Genomic DNA, 17,153 nt, shown 5'->3' with positions numbered 1-17,153 from the left:
GAGATCAGACTGGTGGAGAGGAAAGCTGTCCCTTTTATCAATATTTTGTTTCACTTTTATTACATGGACTGGGTTTCCTGAAGTAGCTCATAAAACTATTCTCAATCATATTCAGCACTCTGTCTTTAGCAGCAAACATACGTTTTATTTTCTTGGTAATTCTCTAATTGCTTTTTTTCTTCTCCTTTCTGTACTCTGCAGGGTAAATGCCCAGCAGACAGCACTGACAACTCTGGGAAAACAGCTTTACATTATGCAGGTAATTTCTTTATTGAAAACTTGTGCTATGTATTTTGTTGTGTTTGCTCATCAGTGTGTTAGAGCTTTCTAGGTTCTAATTGCATAAATCTGGTAACTCCCCTTCTGCTGATTGGAAAAATAGCTTGGAAAAATAGTTGACACAATGGCAAGCTGTGTTAAAGTTGTATTTATTTCTAGTCTGTCACATCTCTTTTTCGTTGACTAATCTTTAATTTTATTTCCAGCTTGGTGTCTCAGATTTGCTGCAACACATCTGTGTTTTTAATGTGACAATGAAAGCTTGTTTACCTTTTCAAATACAAGATATCCTTGGCTAACTGAAGAGTAGCTGAATGAGGCATGTCCATCCTGATGACTAACAGTTTTCAGATGTTGTCTAGATAAGTGTCATGAATAGTGAATTTCAAGATAATGTACAGTTAACAAGTCCGCTCTTGCATGTGCAGAGCGGTTGCTATACTTAAGATTATATTGATTCTGATTTTAGGTCATAAAGATTCGTAGTTCAAAATGACATGAAAGGATATATTATGAGTTTTATTTCTGCATGCAGCTTGCTGTTAATCCTCTCAGTCTGTGTCTCCTTCTTTCTTAAAAACAGAGGAATACATTTGAATTTGTTTTCCTCATACCCTGCTACAACGCTGAAGTATTGCAAGTTGGAAGTATGCAACAGATTTCAAAAATGGGATTTAATGGACTTTCATGCTTGTATTTCTTTTTTATTTTTTTTTTAGCTGCATGTGGTTGTCTTCAGGTCGTTCAACTTCTGTGTGAACACAAATGTCCAATTAATGTCAAAGATTTGGTACGTACATCTTATCCCATTGCAATTCAAAGTGGTTTTTATCACCCCTCCACTCTATTCGATCTCAGGTGCAGCCCTTCAAAGCAGTGCTCCTCTTACCTTGAATTTCTTTGCCAGGGAAAGTTTCCTTTCGTGGCTTGCCATAGCAGAGGTGGAGAAGCACATCATCCTCTAGTACAGTAAAGGCAGGATTTGCTGTTCATTAAATTGAGGGATTGATATGAGTAGCTAGAATCTATTCTGATACATTCAAAACCAATCATACATTTAGATAAAAGTCTTCCCATTGACCTCACTGGATTCAGAGAAGGCCCATTGTGTGGCCAAGTCCTGTGAAATGTTGACAAAGCTCAGCCAGAATATGATAGACCTAAGGGAAAAAAATAAACGTGATGTAGCCTAAAGGGTCAGAGTCTGGTAAGTCTTTCTGATAAAGATTCTATCACAAAGCTTTGACCTAAAATTTCTGGCAGAAACATTTTAAAGGGAGAAAAGATTTGTTCAGTCCTAAGAAGAGAAGGTCATGGGAATATCTTATTGCTATCCTCAGATGCATCATGGGAGGTTATAGGGAAGATGGAGCCAGACCCCCTTTAGAAGTGCACAGCGAAAGCAACAGTCACAAGTTGGGCAGTGGACCGAATTGGGAAATTCCAGTTCGGTTGTAGGGAAGAAAATTTCTCACCCTGAAGGTGGTCAGACATTGGAACTGGGACCCAAAGAGGTTGTGGTATCTCTGCCCTCGGAGATCCTTAAAACTTGAGTGCACAAGGCCTTGTGCAATGTAAACTAACTTGAAGTTTACCTTGCTTTGGGTTGAGGGCAGAGGGGTACACACCCCAGATGACTTATAAAGATATCTTCCAACTAAAGTTATTCTGTGATTCTATGAAATGTTGTATTTTTGCCTTGTTCCTAGTTAAAATTCTCAGTTTTGTTGTGAAGCTGTTCAGAGGCATTGCGTAGTTTCAAAATCATCATGTTATAGCATTTAGCAAATAACAAAAGAATTGCAGAGAGTGAAAGGCTTTCCTGTTCCTAATGGTTTGCTATGTAATACCATCCTCAGCATTCAAGCCAGTAAGCCCAGCTACATTTATGCTGCACAAGGAAAATATACTGATAGCGCCTTGCTTATGCTGTATAGAGGGAAAGTTCACAGCTGCACTTTAAATTTTGGAGTGATATTTGTAAGTGGATGGATTATAGTTCATAGTTTCTTTAAATGTATTCCTAGGATGGGAACATACCTCTGCTGCTTGCGGTACAAAATGGTCACACAGAAGTCTGCAAATACCTTGTGGATCACGGAGCAGACATCAACACTAGGGACAAAAACGGAAGGTACAGCAAGCTAACGTCATCATGTTAATTCTTTCCCAAGACTGACTCAAATGAAGCTTTCTTCCTGAATCCTTCCAAAATCGTTGTTGTTATGTGAATTAATGCCTCCTTTGTCAGACAGCATACCTTGATTGTTGAGACGGCTTACAGAATTCTCGCTAAAGGGAAATGTGAAATGGAAACTAGGTAACTATAAAACTGGATGTGTCTATAAGAACGTCATTGGGCTACCAGAGCAGTGTAAATGCCGTTTGTAAATCCTTCCTTCAAGAATCTGGTTGATAGCACTTACATGCACATCACTTTTTAAACGTCCCAGTTTTAAATGCTACTCTGTTCTTGGCTTGAGATAGTTTCTCCAACTTAAATCCTAAAACAGTGTTACTTGTGAGCGACATCCATGGGGGCTCTCTACTATAATGCTGCCACAGATGCAAGGTGCAAGATAGCAGCAGGAGAAAATACAGTGAAACTTTGATAGTGGAGATGCTGCCCTTTCAGAGAGGTGCAATTTAAAGATTTGTTGTGGTAATAGATGTCTAACGCATCAGAATATAATATTTAAGCAGGAACATCCTGTGGTGAAAAATGCACTTCTTTTGATTATAATGATAATGACTAAATTCAACAGTCTGAAAATTCTGGACTTTTTTATAAACAGTTATTGAAACTGCAAAGGTAAAGCAGGTTGCTGAGATGACTTGACACTCATACCTGATTGCAATCTTGATTATTATATAAGATACACTCTCCGTATTATTCTTTGGCAACACCTAGGATGATAAGATTGGGCCTTAACTTGGTTTATATCAATCCAAAGTTTGTTACAGCAGTCTCTCTTTTAAGCTTTCTAGAGTAAGCCCTTTTATCCCCTTGGTTGGTTTGAACTGCCTCATTGGTGCCTTGAGCTTGAAGTGCTGACCGCTCCAGGACCTCTATCATCTTCTCGCTAATTAGTGTTTAATCAACAGTGTTAAGATTTTGTTTCTTGATTGGATAAAAGCATTTCTGTCATAGATAGGATGATGCTTGGATTTTTTTAGAGCGCTGTGTGTAGAAGCAAAGAAAATGATACAACATGGAATATACCATTTTCCCTTTCTGCTGTCCTTCTGCTAAGGAGATTAGTCTTGCATCTCCTGTTTACACAATTGTTCATGTTTTTAATTGGAAAGAAGAAGCTTTAATTGGGAGAATGTTTGAAAATGGCATGTCCAGCTTCCTGTCTTGTCCAGACAAGGCTGATTATTTTGGTCATCTAAAACCATGACTGTGACTGTGGCAGTGTTATCCAAGTTACCACTTGACAATACTTCTTAGCACAGCAGTGCAACAGCCATCACTTCCACAGGCCTCGCTTCTTGGCTATTCTTAGAGTGTGTGTTTAATTTATCAGTGACATGATTGTCATAATATCTAGCAAATATTATTACAGTAGTAGCCTTTCAGTTTTATAACTGCACTGAGGGAATGTGTTTGTCAGTGAACTTGGCCAACCTATTAAGCGTATTTTCAAGCTGAGATGAGACTGTCATGCGCAGGCAGCAAAAGGATGCTAGAGCATGCTTAAAAGGTGGGTTTTTCTGTTTGTTTGCTTGTAATTATTCTTTTCATCTCTGATAATTCCTGCAAGTCACTTAGAAGAACAGAGATAATGTAGCATGTTCCTCCTGTGTGCTGTCCTTATTCTAGGATCTGACACTGACCAGCTGCCCTGTGTTGGGGCTCAGGAACACGTTTTTAAGAGATGTTTGGAGATGAGTGCAAAGCATGACAGGTCTTTGTAGAAGGTCAGGCTGGGAAGTATAGGGAAGGGGAGCAAGGGCAGAGCAGGTGGTTGTAAGGAGAAATGGCAGTTACAGGTATGCGTCAATATATGTGTTGACAAAATCTTGGACTACTTTACTGAGAAACTGTCACACTTTTTCCTGAAAAAAGTGCTGCTGCTTAAAAAGTATGATCTTGACATTTTTACACTGTGTTTGTTTTGTCCAGAACTGCTTTGATGGTGGCTTGTGAAGCTGGAGGCCTTAACATTGCAGAAGCCTTGCTTAGAAAAGGTGCAGATGTCAGTTTAGTAGATGTCTTTGGACAGAATGCCCTGCATTACTCCAAGCTCTCCGAGAATACAGGGATCCAGAATCTCCTGTCATCAAAGATCTCTCAGGATGTGGGTATGTAAGAGATGCTGATCCGTAGTTTGTCATTTTGAATCGTCTAGCTGTATGTTTAGCAATAAACAAATTTACTTCATAAGCCAGCTTTAAAAATTTCAACAGCCGTCTTCAAGACGGTCTTGCTGAGCTTTCCCAAAACAGAAAATTGCGGTCTTCCCCATAAAAAAAAACTTGCGTGGTAATATCTAGCATAAGATGAAGAGCAGAGCAGGGCAGAAGAATGTATTTTGGAGATAGAAAAAGTAAGCTGATGTAGTAGTGTAGCGAAGCCTTGCATGCAATTTGGAATAGATCCTCTGTTGTTACGTGAAGGAATTACTGGAGCATTTTAGCTTCTCAGTTGGAGGTTTAGAGAAGGAAGTAACGCAGAGAGAGGGCTTTATGGTCAAGCTAAAAAGAGTTTCCAAAGCAGGAAGCTAATGTGAAAGAATGCTGAGAGACTACAGTAGAAGCAGACATGTCACAGTTTTTGAATTTTATCTCAATATGAAACAAAGAAAAGAACCAGAGAAAGTATGTAGTTCAAACAGGGTTTGAAATTAATGTACATTGCTCAGATTTCAAACAGGAATCCAAAAACCAAACAAAGCATTTATGGTGTGGGAAGCAGAGCTGAGAGTTTGATTAGGAATGGCAAATGACTTTTTCCTTGATAGCTGTTCTTAATGCCGCTTCTTTCCTGCATTACAGATACAAAGTCACCAACTAAAGCAAAGCAGGTATTTGTCCTTTTATTTAAAAATACTTAGGCTATAGGCTTGTAACTTTTTGAGAAGCTGGTAATTGACATGTTTATAAGCACTAGTAAATATCATGGTGAGATGTGCTACCAATAACTGTTTTGTAACGTGAAGGATTTTTGTTGTTCATTTAAGAAAGGAGTTTCAGAAACATCACTTTTAAACTTAACGTGCCTTTGTAATAGTCAGCAGTGACAGCAGCCCTCACTGTGAGAAAAGGATACATTTTGTGTGTGTGTGTGTGCGCGCACATGCATGCGGGGAAGATATGCCACATCTCTCCTGTGTAATTGCAGGAGCTTGGCTCTAGGACTCCCTATCTCTTCAAAGTATAGAGAAGATGATCAAGAAAAGCTCTCTGTGCTTCCAAAAGGGATAACTGAACTTTATCCTTGGTTACGTCTTACTGCAGACCCACGTTTGTGAGAATCTCCACAGGCTTAGGCAGTTAAATAGATAAATACATTTCTTACATGTCTTATTTAGCGTCATGATATCTTGGAGCGCAGCTATCTTGTAGCCCTGCTGGTGGCAGGAAAGTGGATGAGGGTGCAATGCATCGATTCATTCCTTCTCTGAGTTGAGGGGTGGTTTTTTCAGGGAGCCCAAGCAGAAGTTGATGGAGAGGAAAGATAGTAGCTGTTAAGAATGGCATGACTAGGCTATGAATGAGCAGAAGAATTTTAAGATCACTAGTGCTAAACCTATTGTCAGCTTGTGCTTTTTCACTAAATCTTGTTTGTTTTCACTGAAGCATGTATTCCAAGGGGCAGATTCTTGTTGTCAGGCATGTTTAATATCTCTTCTAGTCGAGATGTAGTCTTTACATAGAAAAAAAAGATGGGACACTGCATGAGCTGCTAAAGTTGATATTAATGTGGGATTTTTTTTTTATTTTTTTATATATATATAAAACAACTTGCTCGGACTTTACTAACCAAACTAACAAACCTACCTTCTCTGGCTCATGAAACTTTCAGCATGATCAAGGCTCTAAATTAAGTTCAGAAAGAAGTGGAACTCCAAAAAAACGCAAAGCCCCACCTCCTCCTATCAGTCCTGTTCAGGTAAAGAAAAGACCAATTTTGAGATGCTTTTAGAGGGTAAGAAGTACTTTGAGCATTATGCGAATGATGTAGGCTGAATTTGCTATATCATTTTATACACATTTATACATTATTTTATACACCTATCTTACCATGAGTGCTTTCTCTGGCATTGGGATGACACCGTAAAGACACATGTTGGTTAGAGTGATTAAGAAAATTACCTAAAATATGGCATCATCTAAAATACAGCTATATAAATTACTGCATGGATGCTTCTTCCATGGAAGGTTGAAGGTCTCTTGGTTTTGCTGACTTACATAAGTAAATATATATATTTTAAATATGCATATATATACACACACATCATGTGCATGTATATCTAAAAGTGTAAGAATATGAACCACATAAATAGATATAGTATCAAAATGCAGCTTAACAAATAAGTTTAATGTTAAAGAGAAATGTTATCCATATAACAGCTACACTGTATATATACTACTGGCTCAGAAGAGCACTGAATAATTAGACTTGCTCTTTGATACTAACCCAGAGTTGTGACTTATTGCAGCACAGGGAAAAGTACTCTTTAGTATGTATGTGGGCACGTGTCAGCGGTAGTTAAATGTATGCACATGCATACATACATATACTTATTTATATAAAATCTTTTATAGCTTAGTGATTTGTCCTCTCCACACTCATCAACTTCAACTCCCATGACTGGAAAAGGACAGGCTTTCTTTCCTGACCAAGTATGCAAGGTATGAGTTTTCTGTTGTTAGTAATCTTGGGGAAGGAAAGTACAGTACCTTAATCTGTTTTGCTGACTGCAGAGTCACTTGTGAATTTATTAGCTGAATTTTGAGGATTAAAAAGGGATCAGAAGCTATTTCAAAGTAATCTACCCTTGTTTTTTTTACCCTTGTTTTTACGTTTGTAACGTAAATTACGTTTACGTTTAGTAAATATGTAAATAGAATTAGTCATAAACTAATACCTAGGAATATGATTATGAAAGTAAGTATTAATGTTTTGGGAGCTCATTACCTAATGCCAGTGAAGTACGTGGCATTGGGTGATACAAAAAGGAGAGACACTTTCACCAAAAGACGTCAAGAAAACGGTTGAGTGTGTTCTGTCTGATCTTTACCATATGGTATTGAAGATTTCACCTTTTTAAATACATTAGAATATATTGCACTTACTTATCACAATACGGCAGCTTTCCAAGCTTTCTGCAGGATAGTTGCCCCAGTTTCATTGACAGGTAATGAGAATTGCTCAACTGAATGCTTTTAGCAGATTTTAAAGTACTGGCCACTTGCTTCATTCAGCTCTATACTTATCTTTGGTGAACTGTGCAACTTTACATCTGCTTTCTGTGAACATGTTGTCTCCTGGTATCTCAGCAGGAAGAATTCAGCTCCCTGCATCGAGATAATAAAGACAGACTGAGCGACAGCACAACAGGTGAAGTAAACAATAACCTTAATCCTTATTTTCATATTTGGTGGTATGAAACATGGAAGTCTGGTCAGAAATCTGTTCTATCCTTCCACTTGGAATGTGAGCCGCAACAACTATAGGGAGCAACTTTTGGTAATTTCACTTGCAGCTCTCCACCAAAACCTCCTGCTTGTCTGAGCAAGTTAACACATTTTTGGGGAGAACATATCTAGGAATTGTTCTCTTGTTCACTGTGCTTAGTGATCATGGAAACAAAAGGCTTAATTTGAAAAGGTAGAATATGTAGTGAGCTGTGGGATCGGTTTAGCTTTTCAAGGTTTTTTAATCTTTTTTTCCAACGAAGGTGCTGATAGTTTATTGGATGTAAGTTCTGACACGGACCAGCAAGATCTACTTATGTTGATGCAAGCAAAAATCGCTTCTCTGACATTACACAATAAGGAGCTACAGGACAAATTACAGGTGCTCTATTTTTGTACTGTGCTAGTGATCTGATAGTCTATTAGCAGAATAGATAACTGCTTACAGTTTTAAAGAGATGTACTGCGAAGATAATTTAAAGGGCTTATGTTAGTAAGAAAATCAAGGAAACATTCTGCCCCAAAGGATTAAATTAGTGTTTTGATCTCACTTTTCCCATGAATTACCGAATATCTTTCTTTGTCATGATAACTGCATTTTAAAATATGTTGTTAACAGTTATGTTAGCAGAATTTTAATTTGCATAGCTTTGATTATTAGCTTATGAAGATCAGCCTAGCCTTTCAGAGAGCTTGGCATTTAGTGCCTTCTTTGACTGTAGATGACTAAATGGAAGCAGCTGGGTTCTGAGTTATTCTAAAAATTTATCCCTTGGTGCTTTAATTGCCCATCTCTGTAGGATGTGGCAAGAGTTCCTTGCTTATTCTGTTGTAGCAAATATTATCATACATTTGTTTTTGTCATGCAATTGTTCTGGTTTCTTTTTACACAGGAAAGAACACCTAAAGAAGCAGATTCCACCATAGACTCTTTTCATTCAACCCAAGCAGAGTTTGATCAAACAGCAGATAGACAAAGTGAGTTCTCAGCTCAGGAACGGAAGTCTTCATTAAATGCCACCCAAATTCAAGAAAAGCCAGCAAGCCCCAGTGAAGTAAAAATCAAGTACCTCCAGGAAGATTTGAAGGATATGCAGAGGAAGTTAGAGAATTCTGAAGCCAAAAGAAAGCACTTAGAAGCTCAGGTCCAGTCTAGAGTTCCTGACACAGATCATTTAAATAGCACAGACATTTCAGAAAATGGCTCTGATCTTAACCTAAAGCTCCAAGAAACTCAGAACAGGTATGAGGAAGCAGTGAAAGAGGTTTTGAATGTACAAAGGCAAATGAAACTGGGTCTCATTTCCTCTGAAAGTGAAGAAACCAGTTCTGACCTGAGTACGTTGAAGATTACACGTGAAGAATTTGAAATGCTTAAGCAAGAGTTGAAGAGAGCATTGGAGGAAAATGAAAGACAAAAAGAGAAAGTGAGAGAGCTCCAGAAAAAGTTTGAAGAAAGAGAGCAGAATGTGCCAATGTCTGTAGAAGAACGTGAAGAAATAAAGAATACGTATTGTTCAGTTATTGACAACATTAACCAGGAGAAAGCATTGTTGATTGAGAGATACAAAGAAGGGCAAGAGGAGATTAAAAGGCTACAGGATAAGCTGACAAATCAGACGCAATTGGAATCTAGTGCTGAAGCTGGAGAAAAGAAAGAGGCGATGAGCAGAATGATAGATGAGCTCAACAGACAACTTAGTGAATTGTCCGAGTTGTACAAAGAAGCACAAGCAGAGCTCGAAGATTATAGGAAGAGAAAAACTCTAGATGATATAGCTTTGGACTACATTCCTAGAGATGAGCATGAGAAACTGATGCAGGTAACAAATTCTTTGAAATACAAAGCTGAGAATGAGTTATCAGAAATGAAATCCCAGTACACAAAAGTATTAGATGAAGCAGAAGAACTAAAGCAACTGATAGACACTCAGAAACAAAACTCTGTGCCAATTACTGAACACCATCAGGTGATGAATGCACTCAGAAGTGCTTTAAAGGAAAAGGAGGAAGAAGTAAATGAGCTCAGAGGACTGCTTACCAACAAAGAAACTGAAATAAGAAACCTACAGAAGGAATTACTGGAAGAGAAAGCTGCAGTTAATGAAGCAATGGTACCCAGATCTGCTTACGAAAAGCTCCAGTCTTCATTAGAAGGCGAAGTTAGTATTTTGTCATCCAAACTGAAGGATGTAATCAAAGAGAAGGAAAACGTGTCCTTAGATGTTACTCAACTGAGAAACGAAGTTTTGCATTTGAAAGAAGAGAAAGAAGGTATGCATACTCTGCTTGAAGCAAAGGAGCGGGAGGTAACTGGGCTTCACCAAAAGTACCATCAAGCTCAAGAAGATCTTCTTGAAATGAAAAGATATTCGGAAAGTTCATCAAAACTAGAAGAGGATAAAGATAAAAAGGTTAGTGTTTCACTGCAGAGGAGGGGTACATGAGTTCAGACTGCAAAACATGTTGGATGGTGCACAGGTGACCTAATACACCATATTGGCTCAAGTGCCTCAGCGTGAAGTAACTTTTGACTTTGTTTGCACCTGTAACAGTTCAGATGCCACAGTCCTCTCTTTCAGTTCTTAAAGCCAAAGCAGATTTTATCCAGCGTTTGACTTTACACTTGCTTTCCTCTCCCAAGGAGTTGTACATGATCTGTCAATTTACCTCTCTTAAAATCAGCTCAAGCTGGGTTCACAGTGTTCGACTGAAGTCAAAGTAGGATTTACAGCAGGAAGAGGTCCATAAGGAGACATGTAAACTTAAAGGATCAGAAAAGAGCAAAAATTTACCATTCTGTGTTTACTAAAGCACCTCAACACCAGCATGACTTGACTCTTTTCCTTTTAAAACTACCAAGTCTGTCACTACAAATTTCTTTTACAAAAGCTGCGTATTCTGCTGGTTGACTTAGGTTTGCTATGTTTCTACCTTGTATTCAAAAGCAGTGTCTGTAAAGTTGGTAAATGCAATCCTTGTACATAAACATAGCTGGCTTTCAGAACATGGAATACGCTTTGGATGACTGGGCTAGGAGCAAAGAGGCAAGTGGGTGGCAGGGACCTGTGCTGAAAGGGAGCGATCAAGGGGTCTTTTGGCTGGGAAGTTTGTTCATTAATGTGTGAGGTGCAGCTTATCTGCAGACATCCTCGTTCTTGTCAGAAGCCAGACCTATGAGCCACTGCTTGGGGGGAAGTGTCACGCCAATCTGCTAGGTTGGGGGAAGGCACTGCAGAGCCAAACCTCCTCCTATGCATTATTGTATGAACAGTGGGTTGCAGCATGGGGAAGAGGAGCACTGTAACCCTTTGCTTACATAATGTCCTTGCTTGGCCTTTGAGTTTGCATCTTTTTTTTCCCAACTCTGAAAGATAAGTCACAAATTCCCCCCAGATGAGACCTGCGAGAATACAGTATGCCTTGCAGATTTTCATGAGAACCCGTTTTTCCCTTCCTCAGATCAATGAGATGTCCAAAGAAGTTAGCAAATTAAAAGAAGCATTGAACAGCCTTTCTCAGCTTTCCTACTCGACCAGTGCCCCCAAAAGACAAAGCCAGCAGCTGGAGGCATTACAACAACAAGTGAAGCAGTTGCAAAGCCAACTGACTGTAAGTGTGATATTTCATAAACCAACCGTTATTCCCCAGTTCTTCCAAGAGGTGCTGGGCTTTCCAGACTGTGGCCAATTTAAACTTGCGCAAAGTCAAATGAGTACAAGAAAAGGAAATTGTATCTAGAAATTCTATAGTGATCTGAAACATTTTTAAGGAACCCACATGATGCACATCCAGAATTGCTGTTAAGAAATAAAGTCTAACTAAAGAAAGCTGCCATCCCCAGTGTATTCCCTCAGATCAATAGTGGAACCAAGCTAATGTAGTGGAGTGTGGTGGCCAGACCTGCTGCTGAGACCCTGGTTTGTGAAAGACACAGCCAGTGTACAGTGGGTTTGTCTGTTTTTCTCAGAAACATGTAGATTTAGTCATCAGCTGAAGTTTTTTATTTTTTTAAACAAAAATAATTTTGACTTCTTGGAAGAAAATAGTCACTGGAGACATGAAATGTCATGGGAGGGAGCACAGTTTATTCTCTGAATTTCTAAACTGCTTAGCGCTTTAAGATTGTACTTGTTTGTACATAAAAGGCCCAGTCTTTTAAGCTGGACTGAGCCATAATAGCTATTTTCAAGAGCTTGCCTGTCCAAAGAAGCATTTTAATCCACTACAGAAAGTGAGAAGGAGGTACTTCCCACCAGAAGCCTTTGTTGAGCACTCTCGAGTTATTCTGAAAGGAAAATTCCCAGCCTAGCATGCTAAATGGCTTTCCTGGTGTCTGCTTTCCTACTCTCCCCAGCAGACAAAGGAGTTAATGGGCATATAGGCCAGAAAAATTCCCCTGCAGTGGGAGGAAAGAAATAAATAGGTAGACAGTTAAACACTAAGCCTGCCAGTGTAAAGGCCCATGGCTTTTTCTTATGCCAATCCACCAACTCCATAAGGAGCCTCCATCTCCTGCTGCTCAAGGACCCGCAAAGTAGTGTGAAATGCGAAGATATGCACGTTAGGAAAGTGGGTAGGATTTACAACAGGACTGTATAGTTGTTTCCTTTCGTTAGGTTAGCTTTCCAAACAGCTTCATGTTTATGTGGAAAGATGGCTTTCAGGATGTGGTAGTCTGTGATCACAGGAAAGGGGTTTGACTTTCCTTGTTTGAATGTGTGGTCAAGGATTTTATGGATTAAGACCTTTGTAAGCACCTCCTCTTCACTGGGAATACATTTGCTGACAGATGGGTCACTGACATCAGGGAGAGCTCATTTGTGGCCAAGGGTTGATTTGTCTGCACGTTGTTTGGCTTCCTTAATTCTGGTTTCTGATATGGCGTAGAGTATATGGGTTCATTCCACGTCTTTGCAGCTAAGCGCTTCCTATAGCCTGCATCAGCTCAGTATCTGTTTTACTGGGATGGGTAGAATTACAGCATTTCTGTGGACTATGCTTCTCAGTAAACTGTATTTTGGATGGCCAGCGGCACAGTACTGTTTCTGAACTGGTTTTCCATACACGCGTAAGAGATTGGTTTATCCCTTGTAATTTCCCCAAGCTTCCTAAATCTAGTGGTAGTGTTTTGAAGTGAACAATTCTGAATGCTCCATGCTTAACTTTTTCTAGGAAACAAAGAAACAACATCAGGAAATTGTCTCAGTTTACAGGATGCATCTTCTCTATGCTGTGCAGGTATGATTGCGTGTTATCAGATATGCAATACTGGTATTTTAGTGAAAGATGTTTCTTCTGCAGATATTAAGAACTTCCCATGATAGTCTAACTATTTAAGCACAAATTTAATGCAACTTTCTCTTGTGAAATTCATGTAGTTAATATACCCTTAGTTTGTAAATCATCTTAAGGAGTAGAGAGATGTTTGAATTTAATTCTTTCCTTCTTTCTCCCCTTGTCTAGGGTCAAATGGATGAAGATGTCCAGAAAGTGCTTAAGCAGATTTTATCAATGTGCAAAAGCCAATCACAGAAAAAGTAAACAAAAAACCAACAGAACTCTCCATTTTTATTAATCCTGATATGGGTGTTTATCTAGATTTGCCTTAACATAAGATTTAAAATTGGCAATTTGCTGCTTTGTTGTTGTTGTTGTGCTGTTTGGGAGGTAGATTTGTTTATCTGTCTCAACCACTTTCCATGTGCATTCGCATGTGCAATAACAAACACATGCCCACTTTTCTATCCAAAATGCAAGTATGTTCTTCAAACTCGTTACTTAGGCCACTCCATGTCACGTTGATCCTGAAAGTACTTTGCAGCTTCCTCCAGTAGAGGAAGGCTAGTCAGGAGGCAAGCACTCATGTCGCCTGGGTAAAGGTGAAATTCTCCGTAAGGTCTCCTGCACTGTTTATAAGCTGCATCTTGTTGCTGAGGAGTTTAATTGCTCGGTGTTGTGGGACTTGGATTCCTGACATTTTGCCATATTCAGTCTTTGGCAGAGCAGAGTTTGGGAAGCCTTACAGCAGTGAGCAGTAGGTATTTATGGTGAGCCAGAACGGCTACACTTTTTATTATTTAAGATTAGTACACCATAAGGGAGCTGTCCCAATCCATCCAATGCACTGAGCACACAGAAATCATACCATGCTTCATAGTTTCCTTGAACTGCCTGGTAGTAGAATTAAACTATTTCAAAAGGTAAAATCATTAGTTTATTGAAGTTCTGTGCAAAGCAATACAGAAAGGTTTGTATAAACGACCCTTTATGATAGGTTTAGCTATCTATGCAAGTGTTGGCCATGAAGCTCAGGAACAAAAACATAACATACTTCAGACAAGGGACTCTAGAGAACACAGGATGTTTACAGTGAATGTCAATGCCTCAAACTTCCTAACCTCACTTTTGTAAAGATCTTCTCTTCAGTATATTTTTATTGGCCCTCTAATGAATTTTTTTGTAACTAAACCATTTTTTCTACATAATGTTTGCATTAAGCTTATTAACAAATATTTTTAGGTAGCTGTGTTTTAGAGAGTTTCTTTTTATACCCCCAAGTATTTGGTAATAGTGAAGCATAGTGAAGTGTTTTCAGCTTGAAAAATTCTCTACGGAATAATAGACCTGTCTGTCAACACGGCCCAGAGCAGTGAAGTGTAAAATACAATTCAGCCTGCTCTTTCAGCAAATGTAGAAATGATTGGTAGAGAACAGCAAAAGGTGTCCAAAGTTTCTACATGTTGCTTCTAGAGGCCAGGGCATCAATAAAGCCTTTGTCAGCATTTTAAAATTTAGACGTCAAATAAAAATGCCTGATATGGTATAGTATAAATACTATGGAAGAATATTTCAAAGTACGCACTGCACTTGAGGGTACAACCATTCTAACTAGCTTGCAGCTTCACTATGGTATTTGTTTCATTCCTGTTAGCAGATATGTCTCTAATAGAGAAATCTCCAGGGCTGTATAATCTATGAAGTTTATGTAGAGTCATAATATGACAAGAGTCAGCAGTGCCTCAGGCTGACTGGACTCATAGTGCACTTACATCAGATAATTCCTAACTCTGGCAAAACTGAAATGGATTTAAAAAACACAAACAAGAAACACATCTTTGCATCAGTTAGACCTTGGTGTTACTTTTCTTGGGTGGTTTAACTAATGCCTGCTAATTTTGGACAGTATTTTATAGTTAGATGGTTTTGAAAATGCTCCAAAGAAATGTGAAAAGAATTTTGCTGCAGCACTTAAACAACAAAATTTTAAGCATGCTAATGCTGCAAAGTATAAAACTTGATGAACCATTTTGTAGGTTGCCTGATGGATTTAGTCTTCTACTTTGTTTTGGTTTGTATATTTATTACAATTATATTTGTGGAATATTGAAAATTATACACTACAGCATAGCAAGTTTCTTTATATGTAATTTACAAGAAGTTTCCTTATGCAGCAAATAAACTATTTCCAGGTTTTTTCATCTTTATTCTTTTTGTACATTAAACTTCTGTTTCTGTTATGGGAAATTTTGTTACATTGTTTAAATGTAGCTCAAATATGTTCTATATCCCATGTTTAGATAAGTATGTCAAATACAGGAGGTGTTTCTCCCTGAAATTGAAACTTGGTTTTTAACTTTCTTGATCTGATGGCTAGAATAGAAGCACTCTAAATCCTGTGTAACCAGTTTTGCAAATTATGTCTTCTGTCTGATGAGTTCAGAGCCATTTCTCAAGTGGACATTCTGCTACAAATAATGTATTTTTTCCATTCAGCAGTGGATGCATTCCAGCTAAGTTTAAAACCACTATAGACCAGCATCACAGGTGGGTGTGGTCCCACCATTTCTCAAAACTGCAGTTCTTTATTACTTAGCCCTTCACCCCATGCACAGACAACTGCAGTGAAAGTGCGTATACATGTGCACGTGTGTGTGCATATATGCATGTGTGTGTATGTATGTACATATATATACTCCTCTCTAAGCTTTGAATTACTTATATAGTCTGTCCCATTGCCTTTTATCATCTCTCACTCCCCTGAGTTTTATCTGAGAAACTAGTTTTTAGTCACTTGTTTGCTGCTATCTTTCTATTTCAGAGCAGAACACATTAATGGTAGGAATTGCACCTCTTTTGGTTACATCCTGCCAGGCAATAGCTCTTTAGCATCTTGTAAAAAGTTTCTGCTCAGTACAGGGTTTCCTTTGAACAAGGCTGTTGACAAACTGGTGTGTAAAAGCTGTGCCTGATGAAGCGACTCAGTTCTATCCTACCAGGACACCTCAAGTTGTGGATTAAGGATTTTATCGCTAGTAGTTGCTGATGGATTAATAAGACCACAGAATGGCTCTTTTGTGCCATCCCAGGCATGGGCCTGCTGAGCTAGTATCCCACATCTGAATTGCCATTTGTTTCCCATGTGGATGGCTGGGTGCCAGCTCTGTTGCATAACAGGATATTTCAGGGGCAGACCTGTGGTGGTCCTGCCTTTTTGCCTTCAAAGTTTGTTGCTGCCACATTCAAACAGATCTACTTCCTGGGCATCACAAGTCTGGTGGTCATTTATTTGATGCCTGCACATTGACAGCCGCATGGGTCCTCTCCTGAGCAGCATTTTTACAGCTGGGTTTCTTTTTTTCCTAAGCATACAAGTACTGGGGATAAACAATGCTCTCATCATTGAAGTCATTGTCAGCAGTTGACACAAAACAGAGATTATTTGGTCACACTGCTCAGCTTGACCCCATCCCCTTCCCCATGTTACAAAGGTATGTGAGAATAGTGATGAGTGGTGGCAGCAGACGTGAGAGTTGACTGTGAATGTGTTGAAATTCAGAAGAGACGTTATCCATTGAGATCACTGCCAAAGATCACCCTTTTTTTTTTGTTGTTGTGGAGAAAGTGCGAGTCCCTGTAAGCAGGAGTTGCCATCCTTATTTGGGATCTAGCTGTCACAGACTCTCTCTTTTGCCAGCCAGGTAGGCATGAGAAGATGATGGACAACAATGTGATTCAGGAGACTGGAGGGATGCTGCGTTGCCAGCAGGAAAGTGCGTGTGGCCGTAACATGGCTCGTCTGGGGAGGTGCATGAAACCCCCCATGCCTATCGCAGTCAATGAAAAGCTATTCCACTATTTTCAAAGGGGGTTCCTCCTCCATGCCCTGGCTGAGCCCCCATCTGTAGGCAATATACTCTGTCACCAGGACTTTTTTAGCTTTTACT

The 17,153-nt window shown here is 39.1% G+C and overlaps 1 protein-coding gene across 4 annotated transcripts in view; it reads left to right on the top strand.

Annotated features, from left to right (window-relative positions):
- The window catches only part of LOC104147779 (ankycorbin), an 86,267-nt gene extending 70,854 nt beyond the window's left edge, over positions 1-15,413 (top strand). The window contains exons 6-18 of one of the 4 annotated variants that reach the window (XM_068925190.1): positions 202-259; positions 999-1,069; positions 2,307-2,413; positions 4,409-4,587; positions 5,281-5,309; positions 6,311-6,397; positions 7,054-7,140; positions 7,789-7,849; positions 8,190-8,308; positions 8,820-10,340; positions 11,389-11,538; positions 13,102-13,167; positions 13,393-15,413. In XM_068925190.1, coding sequence (XP_068781291.1) covers positions 202-259; positions 999-1,069; positions 2,307-2,413; positions 4,409-4,587; positions 5,281-5,309; positions 6,311-6,397; positions 7,054-7,140; positions 7,789-7,849; positions 8,190-8,308; positions 8,820-10,340; positions 11,389-11,538; positions 13,102-13,167; positions 13,393-13,470 — 2,613 coding nt within the window. In that variant the 3' untranslated portion in view covers positions 13,471-15,413. The remainder of the gene's footprint in view (positions 1-201; positions 260-998; positions 1,070-2,306; positions 2,414-4,408; positions 4,588-5,280; positions 5,310-6,310; positions 6,398-7,053; positions 7,141-7,788; positions 7,850-8,189; positions 8,309-8,819; positions 10,341-11,388; positions 11,539-13,101; positions 13,168-13,392) is intronic. The other 3 variants (XM_068925191.1, XM_068925192.1, XM_068925193.1) reach the window with 3 other exon arrangements.
- The last annotated feature ends 1,740 nt before the right edge of the window (positions 15,414-17,153 follow it).

Source organism: Struthio camelus, chromosome W (assembly GCF_040807025.1).
Source record: "Struthio camelus isolate bStrCam1 chromosome W, bStrCam1.hap1, whole genome shotgun sequence".
NCBI lineage: Eukaryota > Metazoa > Chordata > Aves > Struthioniformes > Struthionidae > Struthio > Struthio camelus.
The sequence above is the reverse complement of the archived record's forward strand: the minus strand, read 5'-3'. Positions and strand labels throughout refer to the sequence as shown.